The sequence below is a fragment of the Acartia tonsa genome, chromosome 12 (genome assembly GCF_053477335.1).
Source record: "Acartia tonsa isolate MP-2025a chromosome 12, ASM5347733v1, whole genome shotgun sequence".
NCBI lineage: Eukaryota > Metazoa > Arthropoda > Copepoda > Calanoida > Acartiidae > Acartia > Acartia tonsa.
The window spans coordinates 3,446,868-3,466,485 of NC_137271.1; the positions used below are offsets into that span (position 1 = coordinate 3,446,868).

At 30.4% G+C, this 19,618-nt stretch overlaps 1 protein-coding gene across 5 annotated transcripts in view; it reads left to right on the forward strand.

Annotated features, from left to right (window-relative positions):
• The window catches only part of LOC145334358 (uncharacterized), a 74,335-nt gene that overhangs the window by 13,816 nt on the left and 40,901 nt on the right, over nucleotides 1-19,618 (forward strand). For 3 of the 5 annotated variants that reach the window (XM_080179795.1, XM_080179794.1, XM_080179796.1), the window contains exons 7-19: nucleotides 5,093-5,160; nucleotides 5,898-5,982; nucleotides 7,728-7,779; nucleotides 8,196-8,267; nucleotides 9,117-9,198; nucleotides 9,973-10,010; nucleotides 13,098-13,176; nucleotides 13,838-13,949; nucleotides 14,488-14,531; nucleotides 14,878-14,978; nucleotides 17,169-17,291; nucleotides 18,230-18,304; nucleotides 18,733-18,785. In XM_080179795.1, the coding sequence (XP_080035921.1) occupies nucleotides 5,093-5,160; nucleotides 5,898-5,982; nucleotides 7,728-7,779; nucleotides 8,196-8,267; nucleotides 9,117-9,198; nucleotides 9,973-10,010; nucleotides 13,098-13,176; nucleotides 13,838-13,949; nucleotides 14,488-14,531; nucleotides 14,878-14,978; nucleotides 17,169-17,291; nucleotides 18,230-18,304; nucleotides 18,733-18,785 (984 nt within the window). The remainder of the gene's footprint in view (nucleotides 1-5,092; nucleotides 5,161-5,897; nucleotides 5,983-7,727; nucleotides 7,780-8,195; nucleotides 8,268-9,116; nucleotides 9,199-9,972; nucleotides 10,011-13,097; nucleotides 13,177-13,837; nucleotides 13,950-14,487; nucleotides 14,532-14,877; nucleotides 14,979-17,168; nucleotides 17,292-18,229; nucleotides 18,305-18,732; nucleotides 18,786-19,618) is intronic. The other 2 variants (XM_080179797.1, XM_080179798.1) reach the window with 2 other exon arrangements.

Here is a 19,618-nt window from a genome sequence, read left to right on the forward strand (position 1 = left end):
AGATAGACAAATAGATAGATAGATAGATAGATAGATAGATAGATAGATAGATAGATAGATAGATAGATAGATAGATAGATAGATAGATAGATAGATAGATAGATCGATCGATAGATAGATAGACAAATAGATAGATAGATAGACAAATAGATAGATAGATAGATAGATAGATAGATAGACAAATTGATAGATATATAGATAAATTTAGGTATAGATAAATAGACAAATAGTTACCCAGATATATAAATAGATAGATACATAAATAGATAGATATTTAGACAAATAGATAAATGGGCACATAGATAAAAGGGTAGATAGATATATGTATAGATTGATAGATAAATATATGTATGTATAGATAGATACATAGATGGATAAATAAGCATATGTATCAGATAGACTGATAGACAATTAAATAGATAAATAATGTAAAGATAAATAGATAGATAGATTGTTGAAAACAGTTGATAACAACGTAGAATCAGAAGGTTTATAATAAGTTCCAAGGCACTAACATCCCAACCAATGAAGACAACCAACCCTTAGATTGCATAACCTTTGTCTGCAAAGAATTGTGCTTGCTTTAGCCAAGACATTACTCCTAATCTTACTTTTTATGACATACATCTGACATAGCAGTAGTAGGTCCCTTCTAAATTCTAAAGTTGTGACGTGGTTTGGGCTGGTATTCGAACCCATGACAAATGGAAAAGTTTTGTAAAATACACTGTACATATTTCAACATATGATTATGCTGATATGTGTGAAGAATGTTTGAAAATTTACCAAGAAAAATTTGAATTGTAAATTTTGATCCAATATAATCCTTTCCAAAAATATCTTTGCATAATATTACTTTCTATCTATCTATCTATAATAGTACTTTCTATCTATCTACATCTTTCTATCTATCGTTTTGTATTATTTTCATATGAATATTTTCTATCTACCTATCTATAGTAGCTCCATCAATTTTGAATCGAAGTTTTTTTTTCCTTTGTCCGTCCGTCTGTAATGCTATTTCCTGGCTGCTATTTAAGATTAACAGCTGAAATTTTGGGTGAAGATTTCCCGTATCATTAAGCAACTCCAGTATATGATTTACTTTGTCGTCGGTCTTCTTAAAACGACTTAAATACTTATTTTTCATTAAGGTTTTGTTATTTGTATGATGTGTCGCATTTTCTCTGGTGTTTTTTTACTTGTAGTGACAATTGAACAGTTGCTTTATAACTCATTCTATCCATTTTAGGTGCTTCGCTTGTTATGGATGTTTATTATTTATATCCTTGTCTTTCCTATATAATTTCGGTTCCATTTATATACTTTAGAATCATTATATCTGTTTAATATACGTACAAACAAATAAGATTTGCATATATTAGATTATTTCTCTCTTTCTTTTTATCTCTTTATATGTCTAATATAAATTCTATAAACTCCTTTTCATATTTTTCTATCTCTCTTTTTATATATAACTATCTTTGTTTTTAGTTTGTAATAAAATATGCCCTTCTAGGGGCGATTTCTCTTGGGAGAGTGGAAAAATCCCCTTCCCTAAAATAGTTATTAACCTTCTCTGGACCTGTAAGATGCTTTACTTTAAAGAAAAACTTTATCGGTTCAGTTGTTAGCGAGATCATTCGCTACAGACAAAAAGCTTACAACTTTTCAAAATAGGTTAGATTAATAGAGAGTTTAAATATCTAGTTTAAAACAAATTCTTTACTATCATGTACTTTTCAAAAAATATATATATATATTTTTTCATTTTCTTTGAAAAAAAGTTTTGTTAGTTTGTAATTTGTATTTGTTTAATTACACTAATACACATCTGCAGTAAGCAAAGAAATTTCTTATGTACAAAAATATATATATCTATCCATTTATATATCTTTCCATCTGTCTATCCATCTATCCATCTATGCATCTATCTATATATCCATCTATGCATCTATCTATATATCCATTTACCTATCTATTCCTTTAGATGTATATTTATCTATCTAACCATCCATATATATTTATATATTAATCTATCTATCTAACTAGCCATCTATCTAACTATCCATCTAACTAACCATCCATCTAGTTGTATATATATCTATCTATCTAGTCTGTAATATTTGTCTGTTAACTATCTAGGTATTGAAGTAAACCCTTTGTATGATACACTATCTATCTATCCATATATCTATTTTCCATCTATCTATCTATATATCCATATACTATCTATCTATATATCCATCTATTAATCTATCCATCTAACTATCTAAAGGGTGTTTAAATAAAAACCAATCGCTTCACTCTTTTCAATATAAACCTTACAGTTTTGATCAAAAACAAAAAATGACCCAAATCATGTCCAAGCAATGACAATGTGAAAGAACTATTGAATTTTGATTTCTACTTACATCTCCTGAGCACTACAGCTCGTGTCCTAGCCCTTGTGGAGAATTTTTCCTTAAATGGAGATTAGAATACAACAAATCGTCTTAAGTACCTAAAATCTTTTAGATAGACCCCATAATGTTTAGAATCTTTGATGGAGCATGTAAAGACCTTTCTATAGACACCTTATCCAGGTTTCTAACTCAATCCTAGCCAATTTGGCATGAAAAAGACAGACCCATCCAACATTTAGACATGACAGGTCTCTCTAGTTCTTGATGTTTGACAGTTTTTTCTTTTTTATGTCAAAATGGCTCAGATTGTGTTAGAAACCTGATTAAGGTGTCTATAAAAAGATATTTACATGTCCCATAAAAATTCTAAACATTATGGGTTCTATTTACAAGATTTTAAGTACTTAAGACAATTTGTTCTTTTTTTAAAGACAGAGCAGTCATGTCTCAATGTTTGATTGGTCTGTCTTTTTGATGCCAGTTTGGCAAGGATTGAGTCAGAAATCTCGTTAAGGCGTCTATAGAAAGGTCTTTCTATGCCCCATCAAGAAATCTTAAAATTATGGGGTCTATCTACAAGATTTCAAGTACTTTAGACAGTTTATTATTTTTTAAAAATGTCAAAACTGTCTTAATTTGTAATAAAATATGCACTCTCCACGTAGAGAAAAATTTCCACAAGGGCTAGAATTCGAGCTGTAGTGCTCAGGAAAGGTGAGTAGAAATCAAAATTCAAAAGTGTTTTCTCATTGTCATTGCTTGGACATTATTTGGGTCATTTTTTGTTAGTTTTTGACCAAAACAGTAAGGTTTATATTGAAAAGAGTGAAGCGATTGGTTTTTTTTATATATCAGTATATCTATCTATCTAGTCTATAATATTTGTCTGTTAACTATCTAGGTATTGAAGTAAACCCTTTATATGATACACTAACTACATATCTATTCATCTATCTATCTATCCATCCATATGTTTATCCATCTATATATCTATCCATCCATATATCTATATACCTAGTCTGTAATATTTGTCTGTTAACTATCTAGGTATTGAAGTAAACTCTTTATATGATACACTATTTATCTTTCCATTTTTATATCCATCTATCTAACTATCTATCCATCCATATATCTATCTATCTAGTCTGTAATATTTGTCTGTTAACTATCTAGGTATTGAAGTGAACTCTTTATATCATACACTATATATCTATCTATATATACATATATCCATCTATCCATCTATATATCTATCTATCCATCCATATATCTATCTATCTAGTCTGTAATATTTGTCTGTTAACTATCTAGGTATTGAAGTGAACTCTTTATATCATACACTATATATCTATCTATATATACATATATCTATGTATCCATCCATATATCTATCTATCCATCCATATATATATATCTATCTAGTCTGTAATATTTGTCTGTTAACTATCTAGGTATTGAAGTGAACTCTTTATATCATACACTATATATCTATCTATATATACATATATCTATCTATCCATCCATATATCTATCTATCCATCCATATATCTATCTATCTAGTCTGTAATATTTGTCTGTTAACTATCTAGGTATTGAAGTGAACTCTTTACATAATACACTATCTAACTATTCATACATCTATTTTCCATCTATCTATCTATCCATCTATCTATCTATATATCCATATACTATCTATCTATATATCCATCTATAAATCTATCCATCCAACTATCTATCCATCCATATATCTATCTATCTAGTCTGTAATATTTGTCCGTTGACTATCTAGGTATTGAAGTAAACTCTATATGATACACTATCTAACTATTCATACATATATTTTCCATCTATCTATCTAGCCATCTATCTATCTATCCATCTATCTATATATCCATCTATCTATATATCTATCCATCTATCTATCTATATATCAATATATGTATCTATCCATATATCTATCTATCCATCCAAATATCTATCTATCTAGTCTGTAATATTTGTCCGTTGACTATCTAGGTATTGAAGTAAATCCTTTATATGATACACTATCTAACTATTCATACATCTATTTTCCAACTATCTATCTATCCATATATCTTTCTATATATCCATATACTATCTATCTATATATCCATCTATCAATCTATCCATCTAACTATCTATCTACATATCTATCTATCTATCTATCTATCTATCTATCTATATATCCATCTATCAATCTATCCATCTAACTATCTATCTACATATCTATCTATCTAGTCTGTAATATTTGTCCTGTAACTATCTAGGTATTGAAGTAAACCCTTTATATGATCATTATCTATCTATCCAACTATCTATCTATCCATATATCCATCTATAAATCTATCCATCTAACTATCTATATTTCAGTAAATCTATCTATCTAGTATGTAATATTTGTCTGTTAATTATCTAGATATTGAAGTAAACTCTTTACATAAAACACTATCTGTCTATCCATCTATCTATATATCCATCTATATATCTATCCATCCATCTATCTATCTATCTAGTCTGTAATATTTGTCTGTTAACTATCTAGATATTGAAGTAAACTCTTTACATATAATATACTATCTATCCATCTATCTATCTATCTATCCATATATCTCTTTATCCATCTATCTATCTATCTAGTCTGTAATATTTGTCTGTTAACTATCTAGGTATTGAAGTAAACCCTTTATATGATGCAGGACGGAGAAAAAGTTCCCTGAGCCGTCTCATCAGACAGGTAGGCCTTAATTATACAGCAGCTACGCTATTCAGCGGTTTCCCTTTAAGTGTCTAGTCAAGCAGCCCCCCCCCCCCACACCTCTTATTAAAAATAGATTGAAAATAAGGAAGGGGATATTTTGCATTCGTTTTTTTTTTGTCAAATTAGGTTAGGTTACACAGGGTACCCTCGTAGGGTTAGAATTTCCCCGCAGGAGGTAGGTAAAGGAAAAACTACCGCCTTACCTTATTTTCAATTATTTGGAATAGGGGGTATCATTGCTTAATAGGCACTATGAGGGAAAGAACCAGCTTTCCTATAATTGTAAAAGTATGTATATCAGTAAGTCTTTTTTGAAGATATCCTAAATTACTGAAAAAAGATTATTATAAATGTCCTCTAAATAAATATTATTTCTTCGCTATTCTATTACTGGACTATATAGGTATGAAAGTCCAACACTGACACGTTATTGGTCAACTAACTGCTTTATAAGACTTTTCCATGTTCTTTTATTGTAAATGTTTGACACTGAACTTAAAAAATCAACCAATCAAAATTCAATAAAAGTCCCCAACGAATAAGAAAACGTTTTATAAAACTTTGGGCACTAGTGTAATGAACAGCATAATGCATACTTTTTCCCTGATCTATCTATCAATCTATATCCAACTATTCATCCATATCTATCTTATCTATCCATCCATATCTATCTATCTATCTATCATATCAATCTCTATATATCTATATTACAGGATACAGAAGATAGATTGCTTAACCCTCACCATAAAAGAAACAGAAGCATCCGGAATTTTGTATCTTATCCTTCCTATGGCATAGGTAAGATAATTTGTGATACTTTTCCTCAAAGTGGCTGTCGAGCACTGTTTTTGTAGCCATAGTCTCTTAGTGTTAGACCTTGATAGTCATTCAATGGAACGAGACACTTTTGTTAGCCACCAGGGCCATCACGTAAAAGTATCGTCGAGCACTTATTTTTAAGTAAGTTGAAAATAAGGGGGGATTTTTTTTCATTTGTTTGTTTATTACTGTAGGTCAGGTTGAGTTAGGTACTGGGTAGCCCCTACAGGTTAAAGCACCGCAGGGTTTGGAACCTCTGCAGTAATTAGACATGGGAATAGTTATTTCTTTCATCGTATTATAAACGGCTTTCCGCGGATATAGAATGTACAATTATAAGATTAATACCAGTTTTTTTTAGCCCCGAGGTGACGAAGCTAAAAAAACTGGTTTTAATCTTATGATTGTACATTTTTATATTCGTAGAAAGCTGGATATAATACGATGCTAGACATAGTTTTTTCTTATGGATGAGAACCGGTTTCTATCCACCGGATTCTAATGAAATAAAATTATAACTCCTTTAAAATTAAAAATCCTCTGAAACTTCTTGAAAAGGATTGGAAAGCATTAGAAAGCTGTCTAGATTAAAATAAACAAAACAAAACAATAGACTTTTTCACACATAAAAAAAACTGAATTTTAAAATCTAACGAGAAATGGAATTACCAGGTTATTAATTAAAAGATTTATTTGATGCCCTCCAGACAACCAACCCTATGATTGTGCAACTTTTGTAAGATGTGTTAACTCTGCTTCTATTATACTTCGCGCATTTGTATTAGCATTTTTAACACTATTTTTATCAATTTTATCAGTTATTACCTACAGAAGATTATTTTTATTTTTGTAAAAAAAAACTTATTTTTAGGGTTCCACGACAAACGTAAGAGTCCCAAACGTCAGAGTGGAAAAACATCAGAGTGGACAAACGCAAGAGTCCCAAACGTCAGAGTGGGACAAACGTCAGAGTGGGACAAACGTCAGAGTGGACAAACGCAGGATTTTTGGGACAAACGTCAGAGTGGACATTTTATAAGTAAAACGTATGAGTCTCGATTTTATAACCATTAAAGCGCTGCGTCTAGGTAGGCCAGGGTGCTGAGTGCTGCAGCCAGAGTCATTTTCTTTATGATTAGGTTAGGTTAGGTTATAGGCTAGGGGGCCGAGCGCCCGCGGCTAGGCAGGCTAGGGGGCCGAGCGCTGCGGCTAGGTAGGCCAGGGTGCTGAGTGCTGCAGCCAGAGTCATTTTCTTTATGATTAGGTTAGGTTAGGTTATAGGCTAGGGGGCCGAGCGCCCGCGGCTAGGCAGGCTAGGGGGCCTAACTGTCTATTTTTTGTCATATAATTAAAATAGCATAGACTCTGATGTTTTACTTAAGCAATGTCCACTCTGACGTTTGTCCCACTCTGACGTTTGTCCCACTCTGACGTTTGGGACTCTTGCGTTTGGGACTCTTGCGTTTGGGACTCTTGCGTTTGTCCACTCTGACGTTTGGGACTCTTACGTTTGGGGTAGGACCATTTTTAGTACCTTTTAGGGGCTCTAGTTCCGCGAAGCACTAACCTAACCTAGCTTACTCATATGAACTGGACGTCATTTATCAGTCAGGAGGGAAGGGTATGTGGTAATCTTTAGCCAGCTACAAGTTTCATTTTATTAGAGTACATAATAATCTGGTGCAATATCCAAGAAATAATGAATCCATTGTTATTTTTTTCAGATGAAGCAGACGGTACCTTTGTGACCAAAACTGAGTTCCTGCAGAAATGGCGTCAGGAATGGGTTTTTCAAACATTTTTTCAAGTATGGTTTTAAAATCGATTAATATCCGCTGTACTAGAACTGGTTCTCGTTCCTACAGAAAAATCATGTATAGCATCGTATTTCAGATAATTTTCCACGAATACTAAAATAAAAATCATAAAATTAATACCTTTTTGTTAGCCTGGACCTTCTGTTACTCGTGTCTAGCAAAACTTGTTTAAATCTTATAATTTTCATTTTAATATTTTTCACTAGGTAATGTAAGATAAATTAATCTTCTTCTAATTATCTAATCGACGAACGAACTGGCTAATAAATTAGTTCCATTGACTACAATTTTTCCCTTGTCATAATATTCACGTATATTCTATATACATTAAAATATTTTATCAATAAAATTTTTGAAAACCTTTACCTTTAACTATCAGGAACCCGCCACAATAGCTGTGCCATACAATACAGATACAGAAGAAAATGTTGTCCATTTTCTAGCTAGGTATCTTAGTTAGATAGATAGTGAGATAGCAATGAAGATAGATAAATAGCTGAACCATATCAAATGGAAAGGGGAATCTATGATAGAGCTGCTTTAGACTTTAAATTATACTAGTCTGTTCACCCAAGCTTTATATAAGCATTATCTCATTCTTTAAACTAAAAATTGTAAATCGTTTATTGAATTCTAATTGGTTGGTACAAAATTTTCAAAAATTCCTAATTAAAGGAAGTTTTAAGTTTGTATATCATATATCATACATTAATTTATTGTCTATTGTCACACTATATATTAATTATTAGATAGATTATTTGATAGATTTTCTTTTCTAGGTGTTGTATAGTATAAATAGTATTGAATAGATAGTAAGGTAGATAGAAAGAAATTTCTAGGGATAATTTTTAATTTTGTTTCTATAAGAAAATGCCTGGATAAAGAGTGGTTTGATTGATTTTTCAGTTTTTAATATTTATTAGATTCCTTACTAAAATATTTCTATACTTGAAATAGTTTATAATGATTAAAAGAAATGTTAAATTCTTGAGAAACTATTTTACTAAGTTTAAGAAAGCTTTTTTCAGAAATACTTTTACAACAAGTTATATGTACTTAAAAAAAACTAAGGGCTCTTGATGGAGGGAGGGAGGGGAGGAATTAAAAATATTATTTTAGAAAATTTTAATGTAAATGTACTTTTTAAGTCTTGAATTGTACTTTATGACCTTTATATTTTGTACTTCTTCATTCAAATGTACTCTGTTACCTTTGTACTTTAGGGAAGTAAAGTTTGATGTACTTCGTGACCTTTGTACTTCTTGTGAATGTACTGTATGACCTTTGTACTTTTAGGGAAGGAAAGTTTGATGTACTTCGTGACCTGTGTAATGAGCATAAACATGAAAAAGTGCTTTACCAAGCTTTAAAATCTAAGGTAAATAATAGATTTATTATTACATGGATCTTACACCAGATTATCATGTACTCTAATAACAGATAAACTTGTAGCTGGAAAATAACGATCGTCTCCCCTACTACTGGATAAACGAAATGTCCAATAAGTGATGTTAGCAACCTAAATTGACGAAAATTTTTCCATTATATTCTTTATCCATTGGTAAAACTTTTAAAACTATGTTAGTAGCGAGGCTAATCTATAATCTAAGAGTTCTGTTCGTCTGTATGTCCAATTACTTTCCTAATTTTATTTTCTTGATGGGCAAATTTAATTTCCGATATTATATAGTTATATATATTAAATAGAACCGGTTCTAAATCATAGTGACAAAACATCTATTTAAAAAAGTATAATTTTTCATTTTAATATACGCGGAAAGCTGTCTATACTACGATGCGATAAATAACTATTCTAGCTTATGTAAATTCTGTTTTTAAAGCTCTACTTTTTAGGATATTGATTTTTCTTGTTTTCATGTTTTGATGAAAATTTGCATATTCGATATTTATGTAACCAATAATATTTGATCTTTTCAAAGATTTTAAACTTCATATTTCAAGTTTTACATAAACCCATATAACTAGCGCCCCCCCCCCTCTCTTTAGGCCTCTAGGGGCATTTGTGGTTGGAGATATATTGCTAACTCTCTTTTTGTAGATGAATTTGTAAATGAAAAACAGATGAATTTGGGTAATTAAAATGATTAAAATTGTAGATGGTTTTTGTTAACTAAATCATTGTTACTTTCAGGATAAGTTTGACCAGACCCCTCTTCTAAGTGCCTTCAGGTAATGGATATATTGTTTGTTACTTGGATGTTGCACCAGATTTATGTAGGTACTCTAATAAAGTAAAAATTGAAAAATAACAATTCCCCTCTGTAACCTCCTTTACCCCATAACCCTCCGCTCCTTCTGAATGATCGAACTAACCAGTAAACGAGTTCCTTGTTAGCGAGCTAATTAACGATATGTTTCCCTGTCATAATATCCATCCACGTATATTATACATCCATTTTAATATTTGTGTTACTTTGACTTAAGGCTAGCATTTAACCCAATAATGGTCCAAAAAATATTATATACTAACCATAAGGAAAAATTATAAGAGGATGAATACCCCTTTTTCATTGTAAAATATTACTTCCCCCCACATAAAATAATTTTTCTGCTATTTCTTTAATATTTATGTCTATAACATGATTAGTTTTGTCTTATGATTTATTAAAAATTCAATCATATAACAATTTTTTTGAAGAAAAAAAAATAGTTTAAATGCTTAACTTAATATACATACTTATTTCAAACACTGACATATCGTTTAAACTGAAAAATAAAATTGTTTTTATTTCGCTTGTAAATACTGTACATTTTTACTTGGGTGACAGTTTGATAAAAGCGCAGCTTTAATTAAATTAAATATGTCAGCATTTCATCCTTTTAAAAACCTATCCAGACCTTGGTGAAGCTAGATTAAAAAGGAGAACCAAATAGGTACAGCGGTTTATGACACCTTTGGTACAATCAGACACACACAGATCCTGTTACTTATAAAAAAAGATTTTTCTCATGAATAGAATTGTTATTGTTTTATTTAATCTTTCCATTTTCTTGGACAGAAAATATAAGAAGTTTTTACTACACAATCGATATATTACTACTTGGATGTTGCACCAGATTTCCATATACTCTGATAAAGTAATACTCACAGCTGTCTAAAATATCTATACCCCTATCCTACTGGATGAACAAACTGATCAATAATTAAAGTCCATATTATGAAGATAAATTAACAACAAATTTTCCCCTGTCAATATATCCATGTATATCATATATCCATTCACTCCAGACACCAATATTACAATTTCATCACGGATATAAGGGATAAGACAATTGCCTATAAATTAATGATCATCCCCAATGATGATACACAAAATTACCCTTTTTATAGATTATAATTATTGATTGAAACGTTTGAACATTCAACTTAATGAACTAACCTGCAAAAAACATATTAAGCCAACGAATAAGAAAGCATGCTTATACTTTCCAATGTCCCCCCCCCCCCTCCTTGCAATTTCATCCAACAGCTAAGATATCTAGGGATAGGTCAATGCAATGTAAATTAAATTTCTCAGGCACAAATGTTATAATTTCATCTAACATATATCCAGTCATATAAATAAATTAGGTGTTTTTTTTTTGTCTACAGCGTAAGATCTCAATAACTATCTTCACATAGGTCCTGGGATGGATTTTTAGATTTAAGCCGTGAGATGGTTTTAGGCTTTTTTTCTGCCCCTTTTTTTTACCCCTTTGGTATGCAGTGCCTCTAAATGATAAAGGCGCATCCGCTAATTTCATATGTAAAGTAGTAAGGTTTTCGTCGGAAGCTTAAAACTTCGGAAATTGCTGGTCGTACTCTTCAGGAATCTTTTTGGATATTTGGGTAATTTTGGGCAATTTTTCTGCCCCCCACCCCTTCCTCCCTTCGTCTTGTATTTGAATAAGGATTGATCAATGGACAACAAATTCTTTTTCTCTCTTTTTTTTATTTCTGCTTAGTAAATAATCATTCCTTTATTCTTGAGGAGATAAACTATTTTTATATTTATTTGTTAGTAGCATAGTTACTCTATAATTCACACTGTCTGTCAGTCAGTCCGTAACGATACGAGGGAAATGTGATTTTCTCGGCTGCTATGAAGATAAACAGCTGATTTTATGTGAAGATTCACATTACTTATGCGCATCTAATCTATACATTGTTTTGTCCGTCTGTCTGTCGGTCATGCTTCTAAACCTTATCTTTTAAAGGTTTCGTGATTTTCTTAAATTATTACATACTTTTTGGAACTTATGCTCTATAACTCACTTTGTCTGATTATCCATTCCTTAATTTTAAATGCTTCGCTACTTATGGATGTTGTTGTCCTTGTGTTTTTATTTATTGTGTCACTTTGTATTCTACAAGAATATTATATATATGTTTATTGTGTTATATTAATACTAGCGGCTACGCCCCTAGAGGCAACTTTTCAATTTTAATTTTATAAAGAAATAGGATTTTTTATTTTGAGGTGGTTAATTTATCTTGGGAGAATTTCGGTACAATCCTCTAAAAAACATTCCTTGGGCCCATGAAAAGAACCATTAAAGACAGACACACAGACAGACATCCTCTTACTCATATATTAGGATTTATACAACTTTATAATTCTAAATAAGAATTAAATACAAATTCTGATTCTGATTCTTCCATCTATCTATCTAAATCTATCCATCCATCTATTTATCTAAATCTATCCATCCATCTATCTATCTAAATCTATCCATCCATCTATCTATCTAAATCTATCCATCCATCTATCTATCTAAATCTATCCATCCATCTATCTGTCTAAATCTATCCATCCATCTATCTATCTAAATCTATCCATCCATTAATTTATCTAAATCTATCCATCCATCTACCTATCTAAATCTGTCCATCCATCCATCTATCTATCTAAATCTGTCCATCCATCCATCTATCTATCTAAATCTTTCCATCTATTTATCTACTGAATTATCTATCTATTTCTTCAGTGCTGCTGAAAATCGAATCCAGATTCTAAATTTTCTGCTAACTCTTGTACTGGGGATAAATCTATTTATCTATCCAAATCTATCCATCTATTTATATACTGAACTATCTATCTATCTATTTAGTGCTGCTGAAAATCGAATCCAGATTCTAAATTTTCTGCTGACTCTTGTCCTGGATAAATCTATTCATCTATCCAAATCTATGTATTTATCTTAATCTATGCATCTATATATCTATCATAATCTATCTATTTATTTTTCTACTAAACTGTCTATCTATCTATTTAGTGCTGCTGAAAATCGAATCCAGATTCTAAATTTTCTGCTGACTCTTGTCCTGGATAAATCAGATGACACAAATCTCTTGGTAAGTGGTATTTATTAACCCCCAACTGTGGCATAACATGGAGTGAATCCGCTTATTGTAGGGTAGGTGCTAGGTTCGATTCTCAGCATTATACCACATCATAATTAAAGACAATAAAAACGGTTCCCACAAAAACCTAAATATGGTGCAATATATGATAAATTAGTGTAGGAGAAATACATTGGCCAAAAACAGGCGCAACCCAAAAGTCGTTCAATCGGTTGGATGGTTGTATTTAGGACGTTTGGCTGCGTAATTATGCACTTCATTATTAAGATTTGGTACAGAGAATGAGATACATAAAAAGTTAGCGTTTTCATAAAGGGATTTTTACTAGTTAATCGATAAAAAATCAGTGAGTGAGGGGCTACTAAGCTGTTAATTACACTAGTCCCGAAAGTCTCATGATAACGCTTTCTTATTCGTTGGATTAACAACCACTAATTGTAATCTACAGAAGGGTAATTCTGTGTATCTTCATTGAGGATGTACATCAAGTTATTGTCCATTGTCTTATCCATTAAGATAATATTTTAAAGAAATAGCCAAGTATTTGAAAATATATAAATAAAACCTATTACTAAACATATACTTTTCTACCGTGCGTTAAATAGCTTAAAACCTGACCTTCTATATTTTAGTATATGATTAATTTTTCTAGGAATCCACAATTTTAAACCGGAACAAACACAAAGACTCTGTAATTACCCTGCTAATGAAAAACCATGAAATATTTCTGGAAACGAGAAAAATTTTCTTCAATATTTTTATAGGTAACTTTGAAAACTTTTTTGGTGGAAAAGCAAAGCATTTTTTTTGTCCATTGGACTACTTGATTATTTCAATGACCTTTATCCAGGGAGCAAAAGGACATTGGGCTGAGTAATACATTATTCCAAAAATTTTAATAATAACGTTTTCTTATTCGTTGTATCAACAACTTTTGGACGTTTAATGAATTTTGATTTGTTAAGTCAAGTGTCCAAACGTTTCAACCACTAAGAGTGATCTAAATTAGGGGTAATTTTATCAACTCTAGGGATGTACATATAATTACATTAGTCGAGAAATTACATTTCTCCGATAGCGTTACCGAATGACGGATGGACAGGCAAAGTGAAAGTGAGTAGCTACTACATAAGGTACTATAGTGGACTTTAGACAACCAGCCGTTTTGTACAATAAACGGTTAAACGATAATTTATGTTATTATTGGCGGCTGATTAGCATTACTGGTGAACCGGCTAAAAAAAAACAAGATTCATATGCGGCTGCCGATTCTTTAAAAATCAATATTTTTTTTATATTTAGAGTATTATGCCAAATACCAAGCTCATTCAGAAGGATTCTATAGGGTAAGTAAAATAATATACCAGTATCCTTACGTGCCCCTAGAGGTCTATACGGGCATAGCCGATAGTCCATAAAAGTAACATGATCTCTATTTGTCTGTCTATACCGAAAGATCTTGCTAACCGCTGAACCGATATGGTTCTCTTTTACAGTGAAGCTTCTCATAGGTATTGGGAAGGTTTATAATTATTTTTGTGCAGGGAACCATTAATCTTCCAAGATAAATCGAAAGGTTCCCCTAGAAGCCTCTAGGGCTATAGCTGCTAGTTTAAAGGTAATGTGGTATAAGTTGATATCTCAATATATAAGTTCTAATTAAAGTTAGAATTAAATTTAATTTTATTTAAGATAATCTGCCAAATTTTGCAACAAAATCCGGGGGATGTAAATTCCAAGTCTATCAGTGAAATCATTAGAGAACTAGCACAAGTTCATCCATCTTTCTTTAGGTAAATAGATAGATGGATATATGGATAGATAGATGGATAGATAGATGGATAGTTATTTGATAGGTAGATGGATAGGTATTAGATAGGTAGATGGATAGATAGATAGTTGGAGAGATAAACTTTCAATTGTAGTCAAATTAAATTAATAGATTAATAAATTAATACTTTTTATAAATAATAGAACAAGGAAATATTTTGTTAGGCAGAGAGACATTAGATAGATAGATGGACAAATGAATGATGTATTTTAGTCGCGTCTTTATATATACAGTTTTGTTCTTTTCAGTTCAAATGTATTTTTATTATGTAAAGAATAGTTTTTCAATTGACACCTAGTAAAATAAGGCACAGTGTAATAAGGAAGAATCTCTAAAATTAATTCTAAAAATGTAATTTATGTTCTTATTAAGCATCCAGTATACCAGTAATTTTATTATTTTTAATGATGAGGTTTTTAATTAATATTTAATTTCAAATCCGTTTAATATTGAATACTCTAGGTTCTTTAGTCTGACGGTGATCTATTATTGAGCGTTGCTATTGTGGATGTTATTATTCTTGTTTTTTGAGTAATGTTATATTAATAAAGGATATACATGAATATATTGAAAGGGGAAAACTTGTAGTCAATTCAGCTTGTTTATATGGACCTCATTATTGGTCAGTTCGTCAGGGGATTGGGTAACGGGGATGACACAGTTATGGAATCTCAACGACAAAGATTTTTTTATCCAATCTTGACAAGTGAGGTATTTTTGGAAAGAGGAATATATATAGAAAACGCCTATGAAAATTAGAAAATCCGCAGAAATCATATTTGCAAGTTATTTGCAAAAATCTGCAATGCTAATTTGCAAAATTAATTTCATGCCTTAAATGACTTATTTAGAAAAAATCTTTTTATGAAATATGTTTATTTATAAGTTTAGAACATACTTAGAACAAAAAAAATTTCTTTAGTGTTACTTTTTTCACCTTATATATGAAAAAAGCAGTTTCTCACATTTTATGATAAAAAAAAGGTATAGGAACAAAAAATATGATTTTTCTTGATGTAAACACAATAATTGGCATAAAATCTATCATCCTAAATGTAAAAATCAGATATAGAATCCTTTTTAGAGCTAATATAGTGCAAAAAGTAACCAAGACATTTTTGCAAAGTATGAAAATCTAAAGAAAATAGTTCTTTTTGCTTTTGATATACATATCAGATAAATGTATATAAAATTAGTGATTAAAAACTATAAAACATGTTATAAGTTTTTTCAACACTGTCATTGATTAAATTGCACTTTTAGGTTTAAGAATTACCGAAGTAGTACATAAAAACTCTTTTTATGATGTAATTAAACAAAATAAATGCCCAAAAACCAACTACAAAATGGTCTACTGCATTATAAAAAACGCCTAATTGTTGATTTGAATTTATTTTGTTTAATAACTTAATAAAAAGAGTTTTTATGTGCTACTTTGGTAATAAGTAAACCTAAAAGTGCATTTTAATCAATGATAGAATTGAAAAAGTTATAACTTGTTTTATAGTTTTTGATCACTAATTTTATATACATTTATCTGATATGTATATCAAAATCAAAAAGAACTATTTCTTCAGATTTTCATACTTTGCAAAAATGTCTTGGTTACTTTTTGCACTATTTTTGCTCTAAAAAGGATTCTATATCTGATTTTTACATTTAGGATGATAGATTTTATGCCAATTATTGTGTTTACATCAAGAAAAAACATATTTTTTGTTCCTATACCTTTTTTATCATAAAATGTGAGAAACTGCTTTTTTCATATATAAGGTGAAAAAAGTAACACTAAAGAAATTTTTTTTGCCTTAATTATGTTCTAAACTTATAGATAAACACATTTCATAAAAAGATTTCTTTTTAAATAAGTCATTTAAGGCATGAAATTAATTTTGCAAATTAACATTGCAGATTTTTGCAAATATGATTTCTGCGGATTTTCTAATTTTCATAGGCGTTTTCTATATATATTCCTCTTTCCAAAAATACCTCACTTGTCAAGATTGGATAAAAAAATCTTTGTCGTCGAGATTCCATAACTGTGATGAAATTGGTATCGTTATTTTAGCCTGCTGCGAACATCATTTAAGCAGAGTACATGAAAATCTGGTGCAACATCCAAGTAATAATATATTGATTGTTATATTTTCAGTGAGGGCCACTACATATTTTCCTACAGAAATCCTGAGACTAAATCCAATATTCTTATGGAGCTAGCTAAACATGCTAATGATGATGCTCTTAGAGAGTTGTTGGTCAATAGACAGACATACAGGTATACAGATAGATAGATAGATAGATATATGGATAGATATGTAGATAGATAGATAGAGACTAAATATAAAATTCTTATGGAGCTTGCTAAGCATGCCAATGATGATGCTCTTAGAGAGTTGTTGGTCAATAGACAGACATACAGGTATACAGATATATAGATATATGGATACTGATAGATTGATAGTTTGATTTACGGATCAATAGATAGATTGGTAGATTAATATATTTATAAAAACGGATAGATTGATAGATTGATTAGTATGTTGATAGATGGATAGATTGTGTTCTTCAAAATAGAACCTTTGAAAACACAGAAAGATAGATGGTAGTTTAGATTGGTAGTTGGATTGATTGATAGATGGATAGATTGTTTAGATAAATAGATCGATAGTTAGTTAGATTTCTATATGGAATGATTGATAGATGGATTGATTGGTAGATGGATTGATTGATATAGGTGGATAAATTGAAAGATGTTTTGATGGATAGATTGATAGATTTATTAATATATAGATGGATATACGAATAGATTAATAGATTTATAGATATATATTAATTGATAGATTGATAGTGGGATAGATTGATAAAATATAGATGGATGGATAGATTGATAGATAAATAGATCGATAGTTGGGTGGATGGATTGATGGATGAATGGATGGATATGGAAAGATTGATAGATATTGATTTATATGGAAAGATTGATAGTTGAATTGATTAATAGATGGACAAATTTATTGATTAATTGATTGACAGAAGGATAGATTTTATAGAAAAATGGATCGATGGTGAGATGGATAGTCAGATTGATTGATAGATTTATAGATGGAGACGTGGACTGATTGATTGATTGATACAATTCATAAAATAGAAACAACGATGGTCATACAGATAAGACAAACATAGATAGACATGAATTTTATTAATTATGTTTAGGCATGTAACCCATGGAGTTCTCCAAAATAGAAATTCTGAAGGACAGACTCTTCTTTGTATAATTGAAGTTAATAGGTAATACTTAATTAGGGATATATTTAAGTAAGGATCTAAAGGTATAAGACAATGAACGATAAATTGATGTACATCTCGATTCTTTTCTGTTGATTAAAATTATTGATTGAATAGTCAGGACGCTAAAAAATCAACAAATCAAATTATTACGTTGCTACGTTTTCCAAGTCGTATTTTACTATTTTATCAGTCATCAAGGACATTTATAACATGCCTAAATTATTAATTATAGTGGACTTACGGACCGACCCTAATTGAAGATAAGCTTCGCTTTGTATCATAAACGTCCAAGTTTGAAGTAGAACGATGTTTAACATCCTCAAACTTTGTAGCCCTTCAAATCTTTGAAACACCTTAAAATGAAAAGCTTGGTCGTCTTTGTTTTGTAGATTGCTATTCTTTTTATATTAACTTGTACCTACCCTCAGAGTTAGCCTTGCCGAAAGCCTTCCAATTGTTTTGAAGAAAGAATATGGATGTCACAGGAATTTAACAAATTCAATAAAAAAACAGATAATATGATAGGAAGATAGATTAAAAGGGAGTTTTAGAGATAAGACAAATTGGTGGTGAAAATGACCAAATTTTACCCCTGTAGATTAAAATTATTGGTTGAAAAGTGTTGACACTGCTAGTTTGGAACCAACCAATCCTAAATTCAATAAAAGTATCCAAAGTTTTTGAGCCAACGAATAAGATAACGTGGTTATAAAAGTTTGAATACCAGTGAAATTTAAAGCATAACTGACTTAGATATGACAAAATGTTAATTTTTAAAGCTAATAGAATTATCAATGATATAAATAACTCTTTAATGGGAAAGCACTAAAAATCATGATTGAACAAACCTACAAAGTCAGTTAAAGAGCAGATTTTAAGTGGTCATTAAAAGTAAGAAATCACGAAACATCTTCCTATAAAACATGTACAAGTCTTTCATAGCATGACCTACAAACCGATGGACAAAGCAAATCATATACTGGATTCTCCTTGATAATGAGAATCTTCACACACAAAAAATAAGTCTTCTATCTTAAATAGTATCCCATATATACATCTTTCCCCAATTTCATTTCCTATGGACGTACATACGGACATTTCAAATCATAGAGTATGTTCTCTATTTAAAAAAGCTTATTCTTTTGATTAACAAAAGTTATTTAAATTGTGTAAAACTATAAGGAAAATTATTGAGGAAAGTTAAACAAAGATTTTGTGTTGGTTTAGGATAATTTTATTCATTCATTTTTTACAGGGATCTAAAGGGATGAGACACTGTCCAAGAAATTGATGTACATTCCCAATGTTAATTAC